Consider the following 17267-nt stretch of genomic DNA (forward strand, 5'->3'; position numbering starts at 1 on the left):
CAAAGTCAAAAACTCAAGTCAGAAGACTGTCAGATGACTGATTTCAGGATGTCCCTGGGCTTAGGGCAATCCTCCTGAGAATCCAGTAATTAAAGCTGATTACTATCTTGGTTTGCACTGAAGTTTGGAGAGGCTTTTGGTCATTTACTATTAAGCCATCAGTGCAGTTTTCAGTATTTTCAAAATGAAATTTGAAGTACGCTCATTCCAGACAAAGCATTTTAGAAAACGGCCTTCCAAGCTAAAGGCATCAATTGATGCCATTGTTTGTTTGCAGCAAGGGAGAGAAGTGACATTCCTGTTTTGAAGTAGACACAAAGGAAACTTGCAGGACCTCTCATATGAAGAGATGTGATAAGGTGACAGAGCTACACCAAGAGGAACATTTTTGAAAAGCCTTTAGCACCTTAAAATTATCCAAGCAGTAGTCCTAGCAGGCCAATATTTGGCTAGAATATCTAAAATTTTAGGAGATATTTGACTGGCCTCCACTAAAAAAGCTTAAATCAAATTGTGAGCCAAAATGGGCCTTCAACTTTCAAAGACACCTCTGAAATTTGGTAGTTTTGAACCAATTCTATGAAATAAACTGCTTTTCACAGTCTTTACAACAGCATTATTAAACTCTGTCTCAAGCTGTCCTGTGTTCAGCTGTAACAGTTATTTTTCTCCTTCTTAGTAGCTAGTGCAGTGCTGTGTTGGTCACTTCACTGTGGGTGAAGTCACACCACCATTGAGTGCTGCTGTACCAGACATGCTAGAACTTCAATATGAACTGGAATCAAAGGCAGCCAAGTGGTATGCCACAGTTGATATTGCCAATGCATTTTTCTCAACCTCTTTGGCAGCAGAGTGCAGGACACAGTTTGCTTTTCCTTGGAGGGGCGTCCAGTACACTTGGATCCAACTGCCCCAGGGGTGGGTGGAAACACAACCCTACCATCTGCAATGGACTGATCCAGACTGCACTGGAATAGGGACAAGCTCCAGAACACCTGCAATACACTGATGATATTATCATATGGGGTGATACAGTAGAAGAAGTTTTTGAGAAAGGGAGGAAAATACAAATCGTTACGAAGGCCGGTTTTGCCATAAAATGTAGTATGGTCAGTATGGTGCTGGGCTGGATGTTCAAAGGCAGGGTTCTCCTCTACACATCATGCAGCCAATGCTACATGGAGTAAGTGGGCAAATGCCCTGTGGGGGTGGTTGCAGCAATGGAAGCAGAGTAACTGGCAACACAGAAGGAAACCCATCTGGGCTGCTGCACTGTGGGAAGATATTGCTGCCCAGGTGCAGAACCTTGTGGTGAAGGTATGCCACGCAGATGCTCATGTACCCAGGAGTCAGGCCACTGAGAAACATCAGAACAACCAACAAGTGGATAAGGCTGCTAAGATTGAAGTGGTTCAGATGGACTTAGATTGGCAACATAAGGGTGAATTACTTTTAGCCTGGTAGGCCCATGACACCTCAGGACATCAAGGCAGAGATGCAGCATATAGAGGGGGGATACAAGGACCTCTGCAGGGACAGACAGGTGAGAAGGCCAGATGCGCATCTTGATTCAAAGGATGCCCTGACCATGTACTGCCTACCACCTCTCTGACCGGGCAACAGGTTCCATCTCCTTCTGCTTGGCAGTATCACATGCAACCAGGGGTCAGTATGTATGTAACCTGCTTCAAAACAATACATATATATTTGCTTCACACTAATAATGCAATAAGACTAGAGCATTTGATTGTTTACATTGTGTTTGGTGTCTAGTCTTTGTACATGGGAATCCTACAAATGTGGAACATACACTCCCACCAACCTGCCAAGGCCACGTGCTTATCATGGCGGAAGCAACCACCTGAGAGCTGGAAAGATATGCTGTGTCCTACACCTCTGCCCAGAACATTATCCTGGTCCTTGAGAAACAAATCTTTTGGCAACATGGCAGCCCAGAAAGAATTGAGTCAGACAATGGGACTCATTTATGGAACAACCTTATAGACACTTGGGCTAAAGAGCAGGCATATCACATCCCCTATCACACATCAGCCTCTGCAAAAATCAAGTGAGACAATGGGCTGTTAAAAACTACACTGAGAGCAATGGGTGGTGGGACTTTCAAACACTGGGATACACATTTACCAAAACCCACGTGGTTGGTCAACACTAGGGGATCTGCCAACAGGGCTGGCCCAGCCCAATCAGAACTTTCACGTACTGTAGAGGGGGATAAGTTTCCTGTGGTGCACATAAAGAATTTGCTTTGGAAGACAGTCTCGTTATTCCTGCTTCAAATAAAGACAAACTTACTCGTGGGATTGCTTTTGCTCAGGGACCTGGATATAACTGATGGTTAATGTGGCAACTCTAACTTCAAACCCAGGCAGATGGAGCTTGTATAGCCCTGTAAGGCCATCCATCTAAGAGAAGGACACTCTAACCAAACCTATGACCCGAGGACTTTGCTGTCACCATCCAAGCTCACTAGGCCCTGGCAGATAAACCTCAGGTGTAAAGGGTGGGGCCAGTTCTGCACACACTGTGCCTCACCTAAAAAATCCACCACGCAGGCCAGAAGGGTTTACCCACACTTGCAAAGCCCTGTAGCGGCAGGTGATAAGGTGCACTGGAAGTCACAGACCCAACCCTGCATGCAGGTGCTTCAGGACATTGGTTGCTCGAGACTGACCCAGGAGACGACAGGCTTGTTCGGCAACATCCTGAATGACCAAGCAGCCTTTATTCAAGGAGAGCACTGCTTGCTCCATATGGAGAGAGGCCTAGAAAAGGTAGCCTAACCAAAGCTCATCTCCCCCTCCACCTGGTTGGCCAGCCACGGCCAACAGGCATCTTCTGTGGCAGTCAATTAAAGACAAAGAGACAAAGGCATACACCTGCCTCCAAAGGTGTGTCCAGATTGACACTCGCATGTTGGAACATCAGAACCATGCTTGATACAGCGAACAGTGGGCGTCCTGAGCGCTGTTCTGCGCTAATTGCCCATGAATTGTCACAACTTAACATCAATATTGCTGCTCTCAGTGAAGTTCGCCTTCATGAGGAAGGTAGCCTTAAAGAACATGGTGCCGGCTATACACTCTACTGGTCAGGCAAATCCAAAACTGAAAGTCATCTTTCAGGAGTTGGCTTCATGATTAAAAACTCTATCATCTCTAAACTTGAAAATTTGCCAATAGGTAATTCCAATCATATTATCTCTTTATGTCTTCCACTACACAATAAGCAACATGTTGTTCTTTTCAGCATGTATGCTTCAACTCTGCAAGCTGACCTTGCAGAAAAAGAAAAATTCTACTCCGACCTGCATCGCCTCACTTAAAAGGTTCCTATAGAAGATAAGATCATAATCCTTGGTGACTTCAATGCCCAAGTAGGTAAAAACTTTGAAGCCTGGAAAGGAATACTAGGCAAGCATGGTGTTGACAGCTGCAATGATAATGGTCGCCTCTTGCTAGAGTTTTGTGCAGAGCAGCAGCTTACCATCACCAACACTATTTTCCAGCAGAAAGACAGCCAGAAGACAACCTGGATGCATCCTCAATCTAAACATTGGCACCTTACTGATTATGTCTTAGTGCACCAGAGAAATATTAGTGATGTCTGTCACATCCGAGTGATGCCTAGTGCAGAATGTCAAACAGACTGCTGCCTTGTGCATTGCAAACTTAACCTCCACTTCAAACTCAAACCTAAGAGAGGCAGCATTCCAAGGAGGAGGCTCAGTGTTAAAAATCTCCAAATAGCTGCAGTGAGGGACAGCTTTCAGGCTAACCTTCAAACTAGGCTTGAAGACCATCTTATAGATTCTTCTCCTGAAGTGCTTTGGCAACATATTAAAAATAGCATCCTGCAGTCCTCCGTAGAATCCGCTGAGTTCTCCTTAAAGAAAAACAAAGACTGGTTTGACGATAGCAACCAGGAGGTCCAGGAATTGTTGACAAAGAAGAGATCTGCTCATCAAGCACACCTCACTCAGACACTTTGCCATGTAAGAAAAGCAGCCTTTTGTCTTGCATGTAGCAAGCTCCAACAGAAACTCTGAGACATCCAGAACAAGTGATGGCTCAATTTAGCAGAAAAGACTCAATTATGTGCAGATTTGGGTGACCACAGAGGATTCTATGAGGCTCTGAAAGCAGTGTATGGACCCACATTTCAGGTTCAAAGCCCCTTACTTAGTGTAGATAGCCAAACACTTCTTACAGATCAAATCTCCACCCTGAATTGTTGGTCTGAACATTTTTAAACACTCTTTAGTGCTAACCGTGTAGTCCAAGGTGAAGGAATCCAGCACATTTTACAACATCCAGTGAAAAATGAATTGGATTTAGCCCCTACCATGGGAGAGACTCTTAAGGCTATACAGCAGGTGAAAACTGGCAAGGCAGCTGGGGTCGATGGAATCCCACCTGAAATCTGGAAGCACCGAGGCCAAGCACTTCATGCTAAATTTCACGAGCTAGTTGTGCGCTGTTGGGAACAAGGTAAATTACCATCAGATTTTCGTGATGCAATCACCATCACTCTGTATAAGAAAAAAGGTGTAAAGTCAGACTGCTCAAGCTACCGAGGTATAACTCTGCTCTCCATTGATGGAAAAATTCTCGCAAGAATACTATTGAACAGACTAGCACCCGCTATCGCAGAAGAACTTCTACCTGAAAGTCAGTGTAGTTTCAGAGCTAATAGAAGTACCACAGACATGGTATTTGTTCTCAGACAACTGCAAGAAAAGTGTACAGAACAGAATAAGGGGTTCTATGTAACTTTCGTTGACCTCACCAAAGCTTTTGACACTGTGAGCAGAAAAGGCCTATGGCTGATCTTGGAACGATTAGGTTGTCCCCCCAAGTTCCTCAAAATGATTATTCTGTTACATGAGGATCAGCAAGGCCAAGTCAGATGTGGCAATGCACTCTCTGAGCCTTTCCCAATAACCAATGGTGCGAAACAAGGTTGCGCTCTTGCACCAACTTTAGTCACTATCTTCTTTAGCATGATGCTCCAAAGGGCTACGATAGACCTCGACAAACAAAACAGCATTTATATTCAATATCGTACTGATGGTAGCCTATTCAATCTAAGGCGACTGAAGGCCCACACTAAGACCCTAAATCATCTTGTCTATGAACTTCTTTTTGCTGACGATGCCACCCTTGTTGCCCACACAGAAGCAGCTCTGCAGCATTTAAAAATTTGCTTTGCGGAGGCGGCTGAGCTTTTGGGGCTGGAAGTCAGCTTAAAGAAGACAGTAGTTCTCTACCAACCTGCACCATAAGAAGATTATCATCATCCCCACATTACCATTGGCAAGTCAGAGCTTAAGTCAGTTCAGCAGTTCAGCTACCTGGGAAGCATTATTTCCTCAGATGCCACGATCAACAAAGAGGTAGACAACAGAATAGCAAAGGCATATAGAGCCTTCGGAAAACTCCATAAAAGAGTCCGGTGCAATAAACACCTGAAGTACAAAGATTAGTGTCTATAGAGCCATCGTACTGTCTACTCTTTTATATGGGTCTGAATCATGGGTTATCTACCGCCATCACCTGCGACTCCTCGAACACTTTCATCAGCGCTGCCTCCATACAATTCTAAACATCCATTGGACTAACTACGTGTCAAATGTTACTGTCCTTGAACAGGCAGGGGTCACCAGCATCGAGGCCATATTGCTGAAATTGCAGCTGGGCTGGGCAGGGCACGTGTCCAGGATGAAGGATCACCGCCTCCCTAAGATCGCGTTTTATGGTGAACTTGCCACCGGCTGCTGCAAGAGAAGCGCCCCAAAGAAGAGATATAAGGACTCCCTGAAACAATACCTTAGCCTTGGCCATACTGACTACCATCAGTGATCCACCTTGGCCTCCAATCGGGAGACTTGGAGACACACCATACATAATGCTGCTGACTCCTTTAAGAACTCACGCAGTCTCGAGGAGAAAAGACAATGTAGAAAGAATCGCACCCCGCCTATTACCACCCAAGGAGACCTTTTGCTGTGCTTTTTGCAACTGGATTTGCCTATCTCACATTGGCCTTTTTAGTCATCAGCTCGCTTGTAGTAAGCGTGGGTAAATACATAGCAAATAAAACTAAAACAAGAGGCAATATAGGCCCACTGCTGAACGAAGTGGGTACCCTGGAGACAGAGGATATAAAGAAGGCAGAGGTGCTGAATGCCTTCTTTGCCTCTGTCTTTACTCCTGCAGACTCTCCCCGAGGGCCCCGGATTTCTATAGCCCCAGAAGGAGTCAGGACAAAGGAGGAGTTTGCTTTGGTAGATGAGGATTGGGTTAGGGATCAGCTATGCAAACTGGACATCTGTAAATCGATGGGTCCGGATGGAATGCACCCACGGGTGCTGAGGGAGCTGGCGGAGGTCATTGCTAGGCCACTTTCCATCATCTTTGGTAAGTCGTGGGAAACGGGCGAGGTGCCTGAGGATTGGCGGATGGCAAAGGTCACACCAATCTATAAGAAGGGCAAGAAGGAGGACCCGGGTAATTATAGACCGGTCAGCCTTACCTCCATCCCTGGAAAGATGATGGAACAACTTATTCTTGACTCCATCACTAGGCATATCAAGGATGAGGGGGTCATTAAGAACAGCCAACATGGTTTTATGAGGGGGAAGTCATGTATGACCAACCTTATAGCCTTCTATGAGGAAGTGACTAGGTGGAGGGATGATGGTAGAGCGGTAGATGTAGTTTTTCTTGATTTCAGTAAGGCATTTGATACTGTCTCCCACAGCATCCTCATAGATAAGCTGAGGAAGTGTGGGCTTGACGATCAAGTAGTGAGGTGGATCGAGAACTGGTTGAAAGGAAGAAGGCAGAGAGTTGTGGTCAATGGCGCAGAATCTAGCTGGAGGTCTGTGACTAGTGGAGTTCCTCAGGGGTCGGTGCTGGGACCGGTGCTGTTTAATATTTTCATCAATGACCTGGATGAGGGAACTGAGTGCACCCTCAGCAAGTTTGCTGATGACACAAAACTGGGAGGAGTGGCTGACACACCAGAGGACTGTGCTGCCATTCAGCGAGACCTGGACAGGCTGGAGAGTTGGGCGGGGAGAAACTTGATAAAATTTAACAAGGGCAAGTGTAGAGTCTTGCATCTGGGGAAGAACAACCCCATGTACCAGTACAGGTTGGGGGTTGACCTGCTGGAAAGTAGTGAAGGGGAAAGGGACCTGGGGGTCCTGGTGGATAGGAGGATGACCATGAGCCAGCAATGTGCTCTTGTGGCCAAGAAGGCAAATGGCATCTTAGGGTGCATTAGAAAGGGAGTGGTTAGTAGGTCAAGAGAGGTTCTCCTCCCCCTCTACTCAGCCTTGGTGAGGCCGCATCTGGAATACTGCGTCCAGTTCTGGGCCCCTCTGTTCAAGAAGGACAGGGAATTGCTTGAAGGAGTCCAGCGCAGAGCCACAAAGATGATTAAGGGAGTGGAACATCTCCCTTATGAGGAGAGGCTGAGGGAGCTGGGTCTCTTTAGCTTGGAGAAGAGGAGACTGAGGGGTGACCTCATCAATGTTTACAAATATGTGAAGGGTAGGTGTCAGGATGATGGAGCTAGGCTTTTTTCAGTGATATCCAGTGATAGGACAAGGGGCAATGGGTGTAAACTGGAACATAGGAAGTTCCACGTTAACATCAGGAAGAACTTCTTTACTGTAAGAGTGACAGAGCACTGGAACAGGTTGCCCAGGGGGGTTGTGGAGTCTCCTACACTGGAGATATTCAAGGCCCGCCTGGACAAGTTCCTGTGTGATGTACTGTAGGTTACCCTGCTCTTGCAGGGGGGTTGGACTAGATGATCTTTTTAGGTCCCTTCCAACCCTTGGGATTCTGTGATTCTGTGATTCTGTAAAGCCCTTCCCACATCTTCATTCGTGAAGTCAAGCCATGACGATGATGAATGTGGCAAGATGGGGAAGTCTGCCATGTACCTCAAGGGGATTTAATTTTTGGGGAAAACAGCCAATGAACTCGATTATATGATTTTGCCTGCTATATAGCACATTTAATAGCCCATCAGCTAGATGCCCATCTCCACCACTCTGGGCTTTAAAAAGATACATGCTGTCAGAATCATATCAGAGAATAAAATCATGGGAAAAGCCTGTGGCAGCAGCAGGAATCTCCCAGTACTGTCATCAGGTCACCATCAACTGACCCTGACTTCCCTCTGATCATCACCCCAACAAATAATGTACTTTGATGAAACCAGACGAGGTCAGCAGTGACAAGAGGAGTTCAGCAGTGTCGTCAGCAGGCAACAATCCAACACTACACACCTTCTCTTCTGCCCTGAAAGACTGTTACATCAAATGGAGCCTGACATCACAGACTGAATGAGCTCAGCAAACTTTATAGGGATGGTCCATGGACTAAGGAATGATATCTGTCTCTTTGTGTGTGTGTGCGTGTGTATGAGTCAAAAAGCAATGGCATGTTGAAAAACGTGGGATCTGAGCATGATGAGACTAGTATGGAATAAGGGGGGCATACTGTCCTGGGTTCAGCTGTAACAGTTGGTTTTCTCCTTCTTAGTAGCTGGTGCAGTGCTGTGTTTTCAACTTTAGTCTGAGAACAATGCTGATAACACACCAATGTTTTAATTGTTGCCAAGTAATGCTTACCCCGATCAAGGACTTTTCAGTCTCATGCTCTGCCAGTAAGGAGAGGCACAAGAAGCCATGAAGGAACAGAGACAGGACACCTGACCCAAACTAGCCAAAGAGGTATTCCATACCACAGCACGTCATGCCCAGTATATGAACTGGGGGGTTACCCAGAAGGCCCAGATTGGTGCACGGGTCAGGCTGTGTATTGGTCGGTGGGTAGTGAGTAATTATACTATGCATCACTTGTGTTTGTTGTTTTCTTTTCCTTTTAGTTTTATATTCTCTCCCCTTGTTATTTCCCTTATCATTATTATTATTATTATTATTGGTGGCAGCAGTAGTCATTTTGTATGATACCTTAGTTACTGGACTGTTCTTATCTCAACCCGTAAGACTTCTTTCTATTCTCCTCCCCATCTGTCCAGGAGTGGGGGAGAGGGAAGAAGGGAAGTCAGCAAGCAGCTGCGTGGTTCTAAGTTACCAACTGTACTTACACCACGACACAAGCTACTTCTTGCATCAGCTCTAACACAACAGCTCAACACAACCAGGCTCCAGGATAAACCTTAAAGGTCACTTGATAGATGTCACTTGCCCAGCAAGAAACACAAGACAGTACATTCACACTGGATCTAGGGCAACATATGCTACACTCCAGCAACAGCAAGGTTAGCCTGAGCACTGCCGCATTAACACAGCTAGGTCACCATCAGCAGAGCACCATGCCATGCTGAGATGTACTAGACATATCCTCACTGCAGCACTTCCCCCAGTGCTTTGGTCCATGATGACTTTACCTTAAATCTTTCCAAGCAGCCTGTGCTCAGTATCATGAAGACAATGCAGTCAAACTAGGGAATGCTGCTTTCTAAGGAGAATGTATATAAAATCAGTCCCCTTCTGAACCTGATATGTAATTGTACCATGATCCAGTGATGGACCCGGTAACCCAGTGTTACACTTTGAACATGCCTTGAACTAAGGGCCACTTAAAATTGACTAGCAGACATTTAGTCCAAAGGTATCTGTTCACTCTGGCCCCAAGGGGACCAGGCTGTGCATGACTCCTCCTGAAGCTGGACTCCAGTTCTTTCTGCAGTTGGAGCACCCCAAGTCCAAGCCCCTTTGCCATAGGCTGACTGCTGAAAAATGTTTCCCACTATTTCTTGTCTCATTATACAATTTTGTGAGACATACCTAAATTAAAAATGTACTTGAAAGGCATACAAACAACTCATTGCCTAAATATCACAGTAGGGCAAGAACCTACACACCACCCCTGATCAAAGAAGTCCCTAAATTTGCCAAAACTCATGGCACAGTGCTTCAGCTGAGGCTGTCTTCTGCACTTGCAGGTATGAGAAAGGCTCCATCCCTGACTACAGGAAAATTTCCCACAAAATTTAAATTTAACTCCGCAACCATGAAACTGATGTTTAAATACAAACAGCTAACCGCTTTAGTTACGGCTAGAGACATTAGGTACCTTTAATATTTCAAGAAGTTTAAAGACACAGAAAACCTTCTCACATGCCTGAGGAAAAAAAATTAGTTTAAAACACACCTTACCTCATAAATGTTGGGGTGCCACATTTTGGTCAGAAATCTGAAGGTAGGTGGTGAATATGGATAGTCAATAGGAAATTTAATGTGAGCCTGGAATAAAGCAAAATATTTTAGTTATGAAAGAGAGATCAACAAGCAAACATTGCAATGGAAATTGGTTTTTTTTTTCCAGGTTATCACTAAATCCATTAAAGAGCTCATGTTATATATCAGTGCTAGTGCACAGTACAACTACACATTTCCTTACGAGCAAAACACTAAGTGAACAAAAAAAAAAAATATAAACACCATAGAATCATAGAATAATTAGGGTTGGAAAGGACCTCAAGATCATCTAGTTCCAACCCCCCTGCCATGGACAGGGAGACCTCACACTAAACCATCCCACACAAGGCTTCATCCAACCCGGCCTTGAACACTGCCAGGGATGAAGCACTCACAACCTCCCTGGGCAACCGATTCCAGTGTCTCACCACCCTAACAGGAAAGAAATTCCTCCTTAGATCCAATCTAAACTTCCCCTGTTTAAGTTTTAACCCATTACCCCTTGTCCTGTCACTACAGTCCCTGACAAAGAGTCCCTCCCCAGCATCCCTATAGGCCCCCTTCAGGTACTGGAAAGCTGCTATTAGGTCCCCACGCAGCCTTCTCTTCTCCAGGCTGAACAGACCCAACTTCCTCAGCCTGTCTTCATACGGGAGGTGCTCCAGTCCCCTGATCATCCTCGTGGCCTCCTCTGGACTTGTTCCAGCAGTTCCATGTCCTTTTTAAGTTGAGGACACCAGAACTGCACACAATACTCCAGGTGAGGTCTCATGAGAGCAGAGCAGAGGGGCAGGATCACCTCCTTCGACCTGCTGGTCACGCTCCTTTTGATGCAGCCCAGGAAACGGTTGGCTTTCTGGGCTGCGAACGCACACTGCCGGCTCATGTTCATTTTCTCATCGACCAGCACCCCCAAGTCCTTCTCTGCAGGGCCGCTCTGAATCTCTTCTTTGCCCAGTCTGTAGCTGTGCCTGGGATTGCTCCGACCCAGGTGTAGGACCTTGCACTTGGCATGGTTGAACTTCATAAGGTTGGCATCAGCCCACCTCACAAGTGTGTCAAAGTCCCTCTGGATGGCATCCCTTCCCTCCAGCGTATCAGCCGGACCACACAGCTTGGTGTCATCGGCAAACTTGCTGAGGGCGCACTCAATCCCACTGTCCATGTCAGCGATGAATATGTTAGACAAGACCGGTCCCAACATCGATCCCTGAGGGACACCACTCGTTACCGGTCTCCAGCTGGAGATCAAGCCATTGACCACAACTCTTTGTGCGCGGCCGTCCAGCCAGTTCTTTATCCACCAAGTGGTCCATCCATCAAATTGATATCTCTCCAATTTAGAGAGAAGGATGTTGTGTGGGACAGTGTCAAACGTTTTGCACAAGTCCAGGTAGATGACATCAACTGCTTTACTCTTGTCCATCAGTTCTGTAGCCCCATCATAGAAGGCCACCAAATTGGTCAGGCAGGATTTCCCCTTAGTGAAGCCATGCTGGCTGTCACCAAGCACCTTGTTGTTTTTCATGTGCCTTAGCGTGCTGTCCAGGAGAATGTGCTCCAAGATTTTACCAGGCACAGAGGTGAGACTGACTGGTCTGTAATTCCCCAGGTCTTCCGTTTTCCCCTTCTTGAAAATGGGGGTTATATTTCCCTTTTTCCAGTCATCAGGAACTTCACCTGACTGCCATGATTTTTCAAATACGATGGCCAGTGGCTTAGCAACTTCATTCGCCAGCTCCTTCAGGACCCGCGGATGGATTCCATCAGGTCCCATGAACTTGTGCGCATTCAGATTTTTAAGAGGGTCTCGAACCAGATCCTCTCCTACAGTGAGCCCAAGGTCTTCATTCTCACAGTCCTTGCATCTACCTTCTAAGAACTGGGTGGTGCAGACAGAGCCTTTGCCGGTGAAGACCAGTTATGTCTCCCACGGCTGTTTTCCCTTTAACCCTGACCCACACACTGTCTGCAAATTGCTCACCTGCCCCCAGACAGAGTTCCATACTCTCCAGCCTATCCCTAACATAAAGGGCAACTCCCCCACCACGCATGCCAGGCCTGTCCTTTCTAAAGAGCCTGTAACCTTCCATTCCAACACTCCAGTCATAGGAGCCATCCCACCATGTTTCTGTGATGCCTATTATATCATACCCCCGTAGATGTGCACACATCTCTCATTCTGCTGTTTAATATTTTCATCAATGACCTGGATGAGGGAACTGAGTGCACCCTCAGCAAGTTTGCTGATGACACAAAACTGGGAGGAGTGGCTGACACACCAGAGGACTGTGCTGCCATTCAGCGAGACCTGGACAGGCTGGAGAGTTGGGCGGGGAGAAACTTGATGAAATTTAACAAGGGCAAGTGTAGAGTCTTGCATCTGGGGAAGAACAACCCCATGTACCAGTACAGGTTGGGGGTTGACCTGCTGGAAAGTAGTGAAGGGGAAAGGGACCTGGGGGTCCTGGTGGATAGGAGGATGACCATGAGCCAGCAATGTGCTCTTGTGGCCAAGAAGGCAAATGGCATCTTAGGGTGCATTAGAAAGGGAGTGGTTAGTAGGTCAAGAGAGGTTCTCCTCCCCCTCTACTCAGCCTTGGTGAGGCCGCATCTGGAATATTGCGTCCAGTTCTGGGCCCCTCTGTTCAAGAAGGACAGGGAATTGCTTGAAGGAGTCCAGCGCAGAGCCACAAAGATGATTAAGGGAGTGGAACATCTCCCTTATGAGGAGAGGCTGAGGGAGCTGGGTCTCTTTAGCTTGCAAAAGAGGAGACTGAGGGGTGACCTCATCAATGTTTACAAATATGTGAAGGGTAGGTGTCAGGATGATGGAGCTAGGCTTTTTTCAGTGATATCCAGTGATAGGACAAGGGGCAATGGGTGGAACTTCCTATGTTCCAGTTTACACGTTAACATCAGGAAGAACTTCTTTACTGTAAGAGTGACAGAGCACTGGAACAGGTTGCCCAGGGGGGTTGTGGAGTCTTCTACACTGGAGATATTCAAGGCCCGCCTGGACAAGTTCCTGTGTGATGTACTGTAGGTTACCCTGCTCTTGCAGGGGGGTTGGACTAGATGATATTTTGAGGTCCCTTCCAACCCTTGGGATTCTGTGATTCTGTGATTCTGTGATTCCTCTTGTTTGTTCCCCATGCTACGGGCGTTTGTATAGAGGCATCTGAGACGAGCTCCAATTGAAGCCGGCTCGTTGGCTGGAGCAGCTGGAATATATCTACATTGTTCTGAGCATTTATTATAGGTGTTGGCAGCTGACTGGGTGTGTTGGGATGGAATGATGCCCCCCTCCCCCAGCACATCTAGTTTAAAGCCTCCTTGACCAGTCTGGCAAGCCTCCTACCAAAACTGTTCTTCCCCTTCTTTACCAGAGCAGCTCCACCAGCCCCCAGTAGACCTGGACTACTAACTTCAGTCCCGTGTTCAAGACACCCAAACCCCTGACTATGACACCACCCTTTTAACCAGTTATTAACCTGGCCAATCCTCCTAGCTTTTTCTTGGTCCTCCCCTGTGTCCTGGAGAATTGATGAAAAGACTATCTGAGCACCGGAGCCCCTAACCACCTCTCCCAGGGCTCTGTAGTCTTTCTTTATGGTCCCCAGTCTACTACTACCTATATCCCTAGCACCCACATGGATCACCAGGAGTGGGTAATAGTCCGTGGAACTTACTAGAGCAGGCAGCCTCTCTATAACATCCCTGATCCGTGCCCCTGGTAGGCAGCACACCTCCCTCGAGACGGGGTCAGGCCGACAGACGAGTGCTTCCGTCCCTTTCAAAGTAGAGTCCCCTATTACTACGACCCGCCGCTTTTTCTTTGTAGCGCCAGTAGAGATCTTTACCTGTGCATAGTCCGGCTGTTTGTGGTGCAAGTGTGTTTACTCATTAGTCTCCTGCAGGACAGCAAAGCAGTTCTGCGTGGGGACAACAGATTTAGGAGGAAGCTCCTTGCTTAAAATTGTCCTTTTCCTCCTTTTGTTATTTTTCTTTGTCACTAATTCCCAATTTCCTGGGTTGGTGGACTCCTTCTTTCCTTCATGAGCTGGAGGGGAAGCTTGAGGCCCCTGCACAGTATGGGGCTGGAGCAAGCAGCTCTGCTTCCTCTCAGCTGCCCTGACATCTTGAATCCCGCTAATAGCACCCCGCAGCTCAGCCCCAGCTGCAGGAGGACCTCCACCAGCGAGCACCGAGTGCAGCCCTGCCCATCGTGCACCTTTCCCTCACAAGACCAGTGCAGGCACCCTCTACCCTCCGAGCTCTGCACTGCAGCCTCCCCTGACATCTGCTCTGTTTGGGTGCCTACGCTGGCCACCGCCGGGGCAGCCAGAGCAGAGCTCCCAGAGCGGGCCCTGGCCATACGACGGCTGCTCACCATCCCGCTTGCCTGCCCGCGCGAACTGCCTCGTCCCGCTCTGTTCGCCGCGCTCCCTGGGGCAGGTTTTAACCACTCGGGGTTGGTGCTGCGGCTCCTGGCTCCGCCCCCTGTGAGTCAGCGGCTCGCGTCAGCGGAGCTGCCGGCTCCTGGGCAGGTCCTGTCGAGGACTTGAAGCTCCCTCGGTAGCTCTGGCTGCTCTGAGTTGAGGCTCCTGGACGCTGATCTCTCCCCCGCTCTGGTGTTAAAGGCGTGCTTTGAAGGTTTTAGCTATCCTTGAGCAAGGACCATAAGGAGAACCTGCACCACAGCAGTGCATAGCAGTTATCATAAAAAGCACCGAATAATTGCAGTGGACAACTCTCTGTTGAAGGGCACTGAGGCACCCACCTGCCGGCCTGACAGGGAGTTACAAGAGGTACACTGCCTACCAGGGGCTACGATGTTGCTGAGAGGGTTCCCTGGCTTGTCAAGAGCACAGACTACTACCAGCTGTTACTTTTTCATGTGGGTACAAATGACATAGCAAGTCATAAAAGGTGTAGGATCAAGAAAGACTACAGAGCCCTGGTGAGGCAGGTGAAAAACACTGGTGTCCAAGTCATCTTCTCATCTATCCTACCGGTTAGGGAAATGGGGACAGCCAGAAGCAGACACATAGTTCAGATCAATGACTAGCTTCATTGCTGGTGTCATCGAAAAGGTTTTGGCTTTTATGACGATGGGTTGTGCTTCAATGACTGTAGACTGGTACGGAGGAATGGAATCTGTCTAGTAGAGGCAAGAAAATCTTTGGCAGCAGGCTGGCCAATTTGGTGAGATGGCCTTTAAATTGAAGGACTTGGGGTATGGGTTTCAGAGTGGCAATGCTCACACCATTGCTTCCTACTGGGGGGAGACCTTGCTAACCAGTGCAGGGACATATGTTCCTTGACTGACTCTCAAGATGAGGATCGTAGGGTTAACTATATTGAGGCTGCTTATAGTTATGGCGAGTCTTACACTCCTTCTAGGGAACCTAGATGCGAAATTACCTCTCTGAAGTGCCTGTAAACAAACATGCATAGCATGGGTAATAAACAGGATGAACTGGAAATCTATGTGTGGTCACAGGGCCATGATCTCGTCACAATTACTGAGACATGGTGGGATAGCTCACAGGACTGGAATGTTGTCATGGACAGCTATGCACTTTTTAGAAAGGACAGGTTAGGGAAGTGAGGTGGTCGAGTTGCTCTTTATGAGAGAGAGCAACTGGAATGTATCAAGCTCTACCCAGGGACAGATGAATGAGTTGAGAGTCTATGGGTGAGAATTAAGGGACAGGCTAATATGTGGGACACTGTTGTGGGTGTTTACTATAGGCCACGTGATCAGAAGGAGGAACTCAATGAGGCCTTCTATAGGCAGCTGGAAGTAGCCTTGTTGTCACAGGCCTTTGTTCTCCTGGGGGACTTCAATCACCCAGATATTTATTGGAGGGATAACACGGTCCAGTGGCACAGTCCAGGAAATTCCTGCTGATCACTGAAGATAACTTTGTTACAAGTGGTGGAGGAGCCAATGAGGAAAGGCGTGTTGCTGGACCTTGTACTTAAAAATCAGGAAGGACCGGTTGATGACAAAGGTTGGGAGCAGCCTTGCCTGTAGTGACCATGAGATGAAGGAACTCAAGATCCTGTGGGGAGGGAAGCAAAACAGTAAGGAGGACTAGAGCCCTAATCTCCTGGAGAGCTAACTTCAGCCTCTTCAAAGACCTACTTACAGGAATCCCATGGGATAGGGCTCTAGAAGATAAGGCAGTCCAAGAGAGCTGGTAATTTTCTAAGCACCATTTCCTCCAAGCCCAAGACCAGTGTGTCCCATGATGAAGAAATCAAAGGGAGCTCCTATTAAATCTTAAACTCAAGAGGGAAATTTATGGGAGGTGGAAAAAGGGCCAGGCCAAGTGGAAGGACTATAGGAACATTGTCAGGGTATGCAGGGATGTGACAAGGGAGGCCAAGGACCACTTGGAATTGAGCTTGGCAAAGGACATCAAGGACAACAAGAAAGGCTTCTACAAGTATATCAGCAGCAAAAAGGAGATAAGGAAAACTGTGAGGCCACTGCTGATTCAGATGGGTGTCCTGGTAACAGAAGACACAGAGAAGGTGGAATTACTGAATGCCTTCTTTGCATCAGTATTTACCCCTAAGAATGGCCCCCTCAGGAGTCCCAGACCTGGGAAGTTAGAGATAAAGACCTGAGAAAGGAAGACTTCCCCCTGTTCATAGAGAGTTGGGTTAGGGATAGGCTAGACAGAATGAACACCCATAAATCCATGGGCCCTGATAGGATGCACCCAAGGGTACTGAGGGAGCTGGCAGGTGTTACTCTGCCGCTCTCCATCATCTCTGAAAAACCATGGAGAATGGGAGAAGTGCCCAATGATTAGAGGAAGGCCAATGTGACCCATCTACAGAAAGGGCAAGGAGGAGGACCCAGGATACTGGCCAGTCAGCCTCACCTCCATCCCTGGAAAGTGATGGAACAGGTCATTCTGGAGGTCATCACCAAGCATGAAGAAGAGAAGAAAGTCATCAGGAGTAGTCAGCATGGATTCACCAA

The 17267-nt window shown here is 47.5% G+C and overlaps 1 protein-coding gene across 4 annotated transcripts in view; it reads right to left on the reverse strand.

Moving 5' to 3' along the window:
- The window catches only part of LOC136006180 (ubiquitin-conjugating enzyme E2 R2-like), a 65947-nt gene that overhangs the window by 14269 nt on the left and 34411 nt on the right, over positions 1–17267 (reverse strand). For 2 of the 4 annotated variants that reach the window (XM_065664220.1, XM_065664217.1), the window contains exon 2: positions 10223–10309. The exons of 1 other annotated variant lie outside the window; for it this stretch is intronic. In XM_065664220.1, the coding sequence (XP_065520292.1) occupies positions 10223–10309 (87 nt within the window). Of the gene's footprint in view, positions 1–3796; positions 3904–4362; positions 4495–10222; positions 10310–17267 lie in introns of those variants that run through there. One more of the 4 variants, XM_065664218.1, reaches the window with a different exon arrangement.

Source organism: Lathamus discolor (assembly GCF_037157495.1).
Source record: "Lathamus discolor isolate bLatDis1 chromosome W unlocalized genomic scaffold, bLatDis1.hap1 SUPER_W_unloc_1, whole genome shotgun sequence".
Classification (NCBI taxonomy): Eukaryota; Metazoa; Chordata; class Aves; order Psittaciformes; family Psittacidae; genus Lathamus; species Lathamus discolor.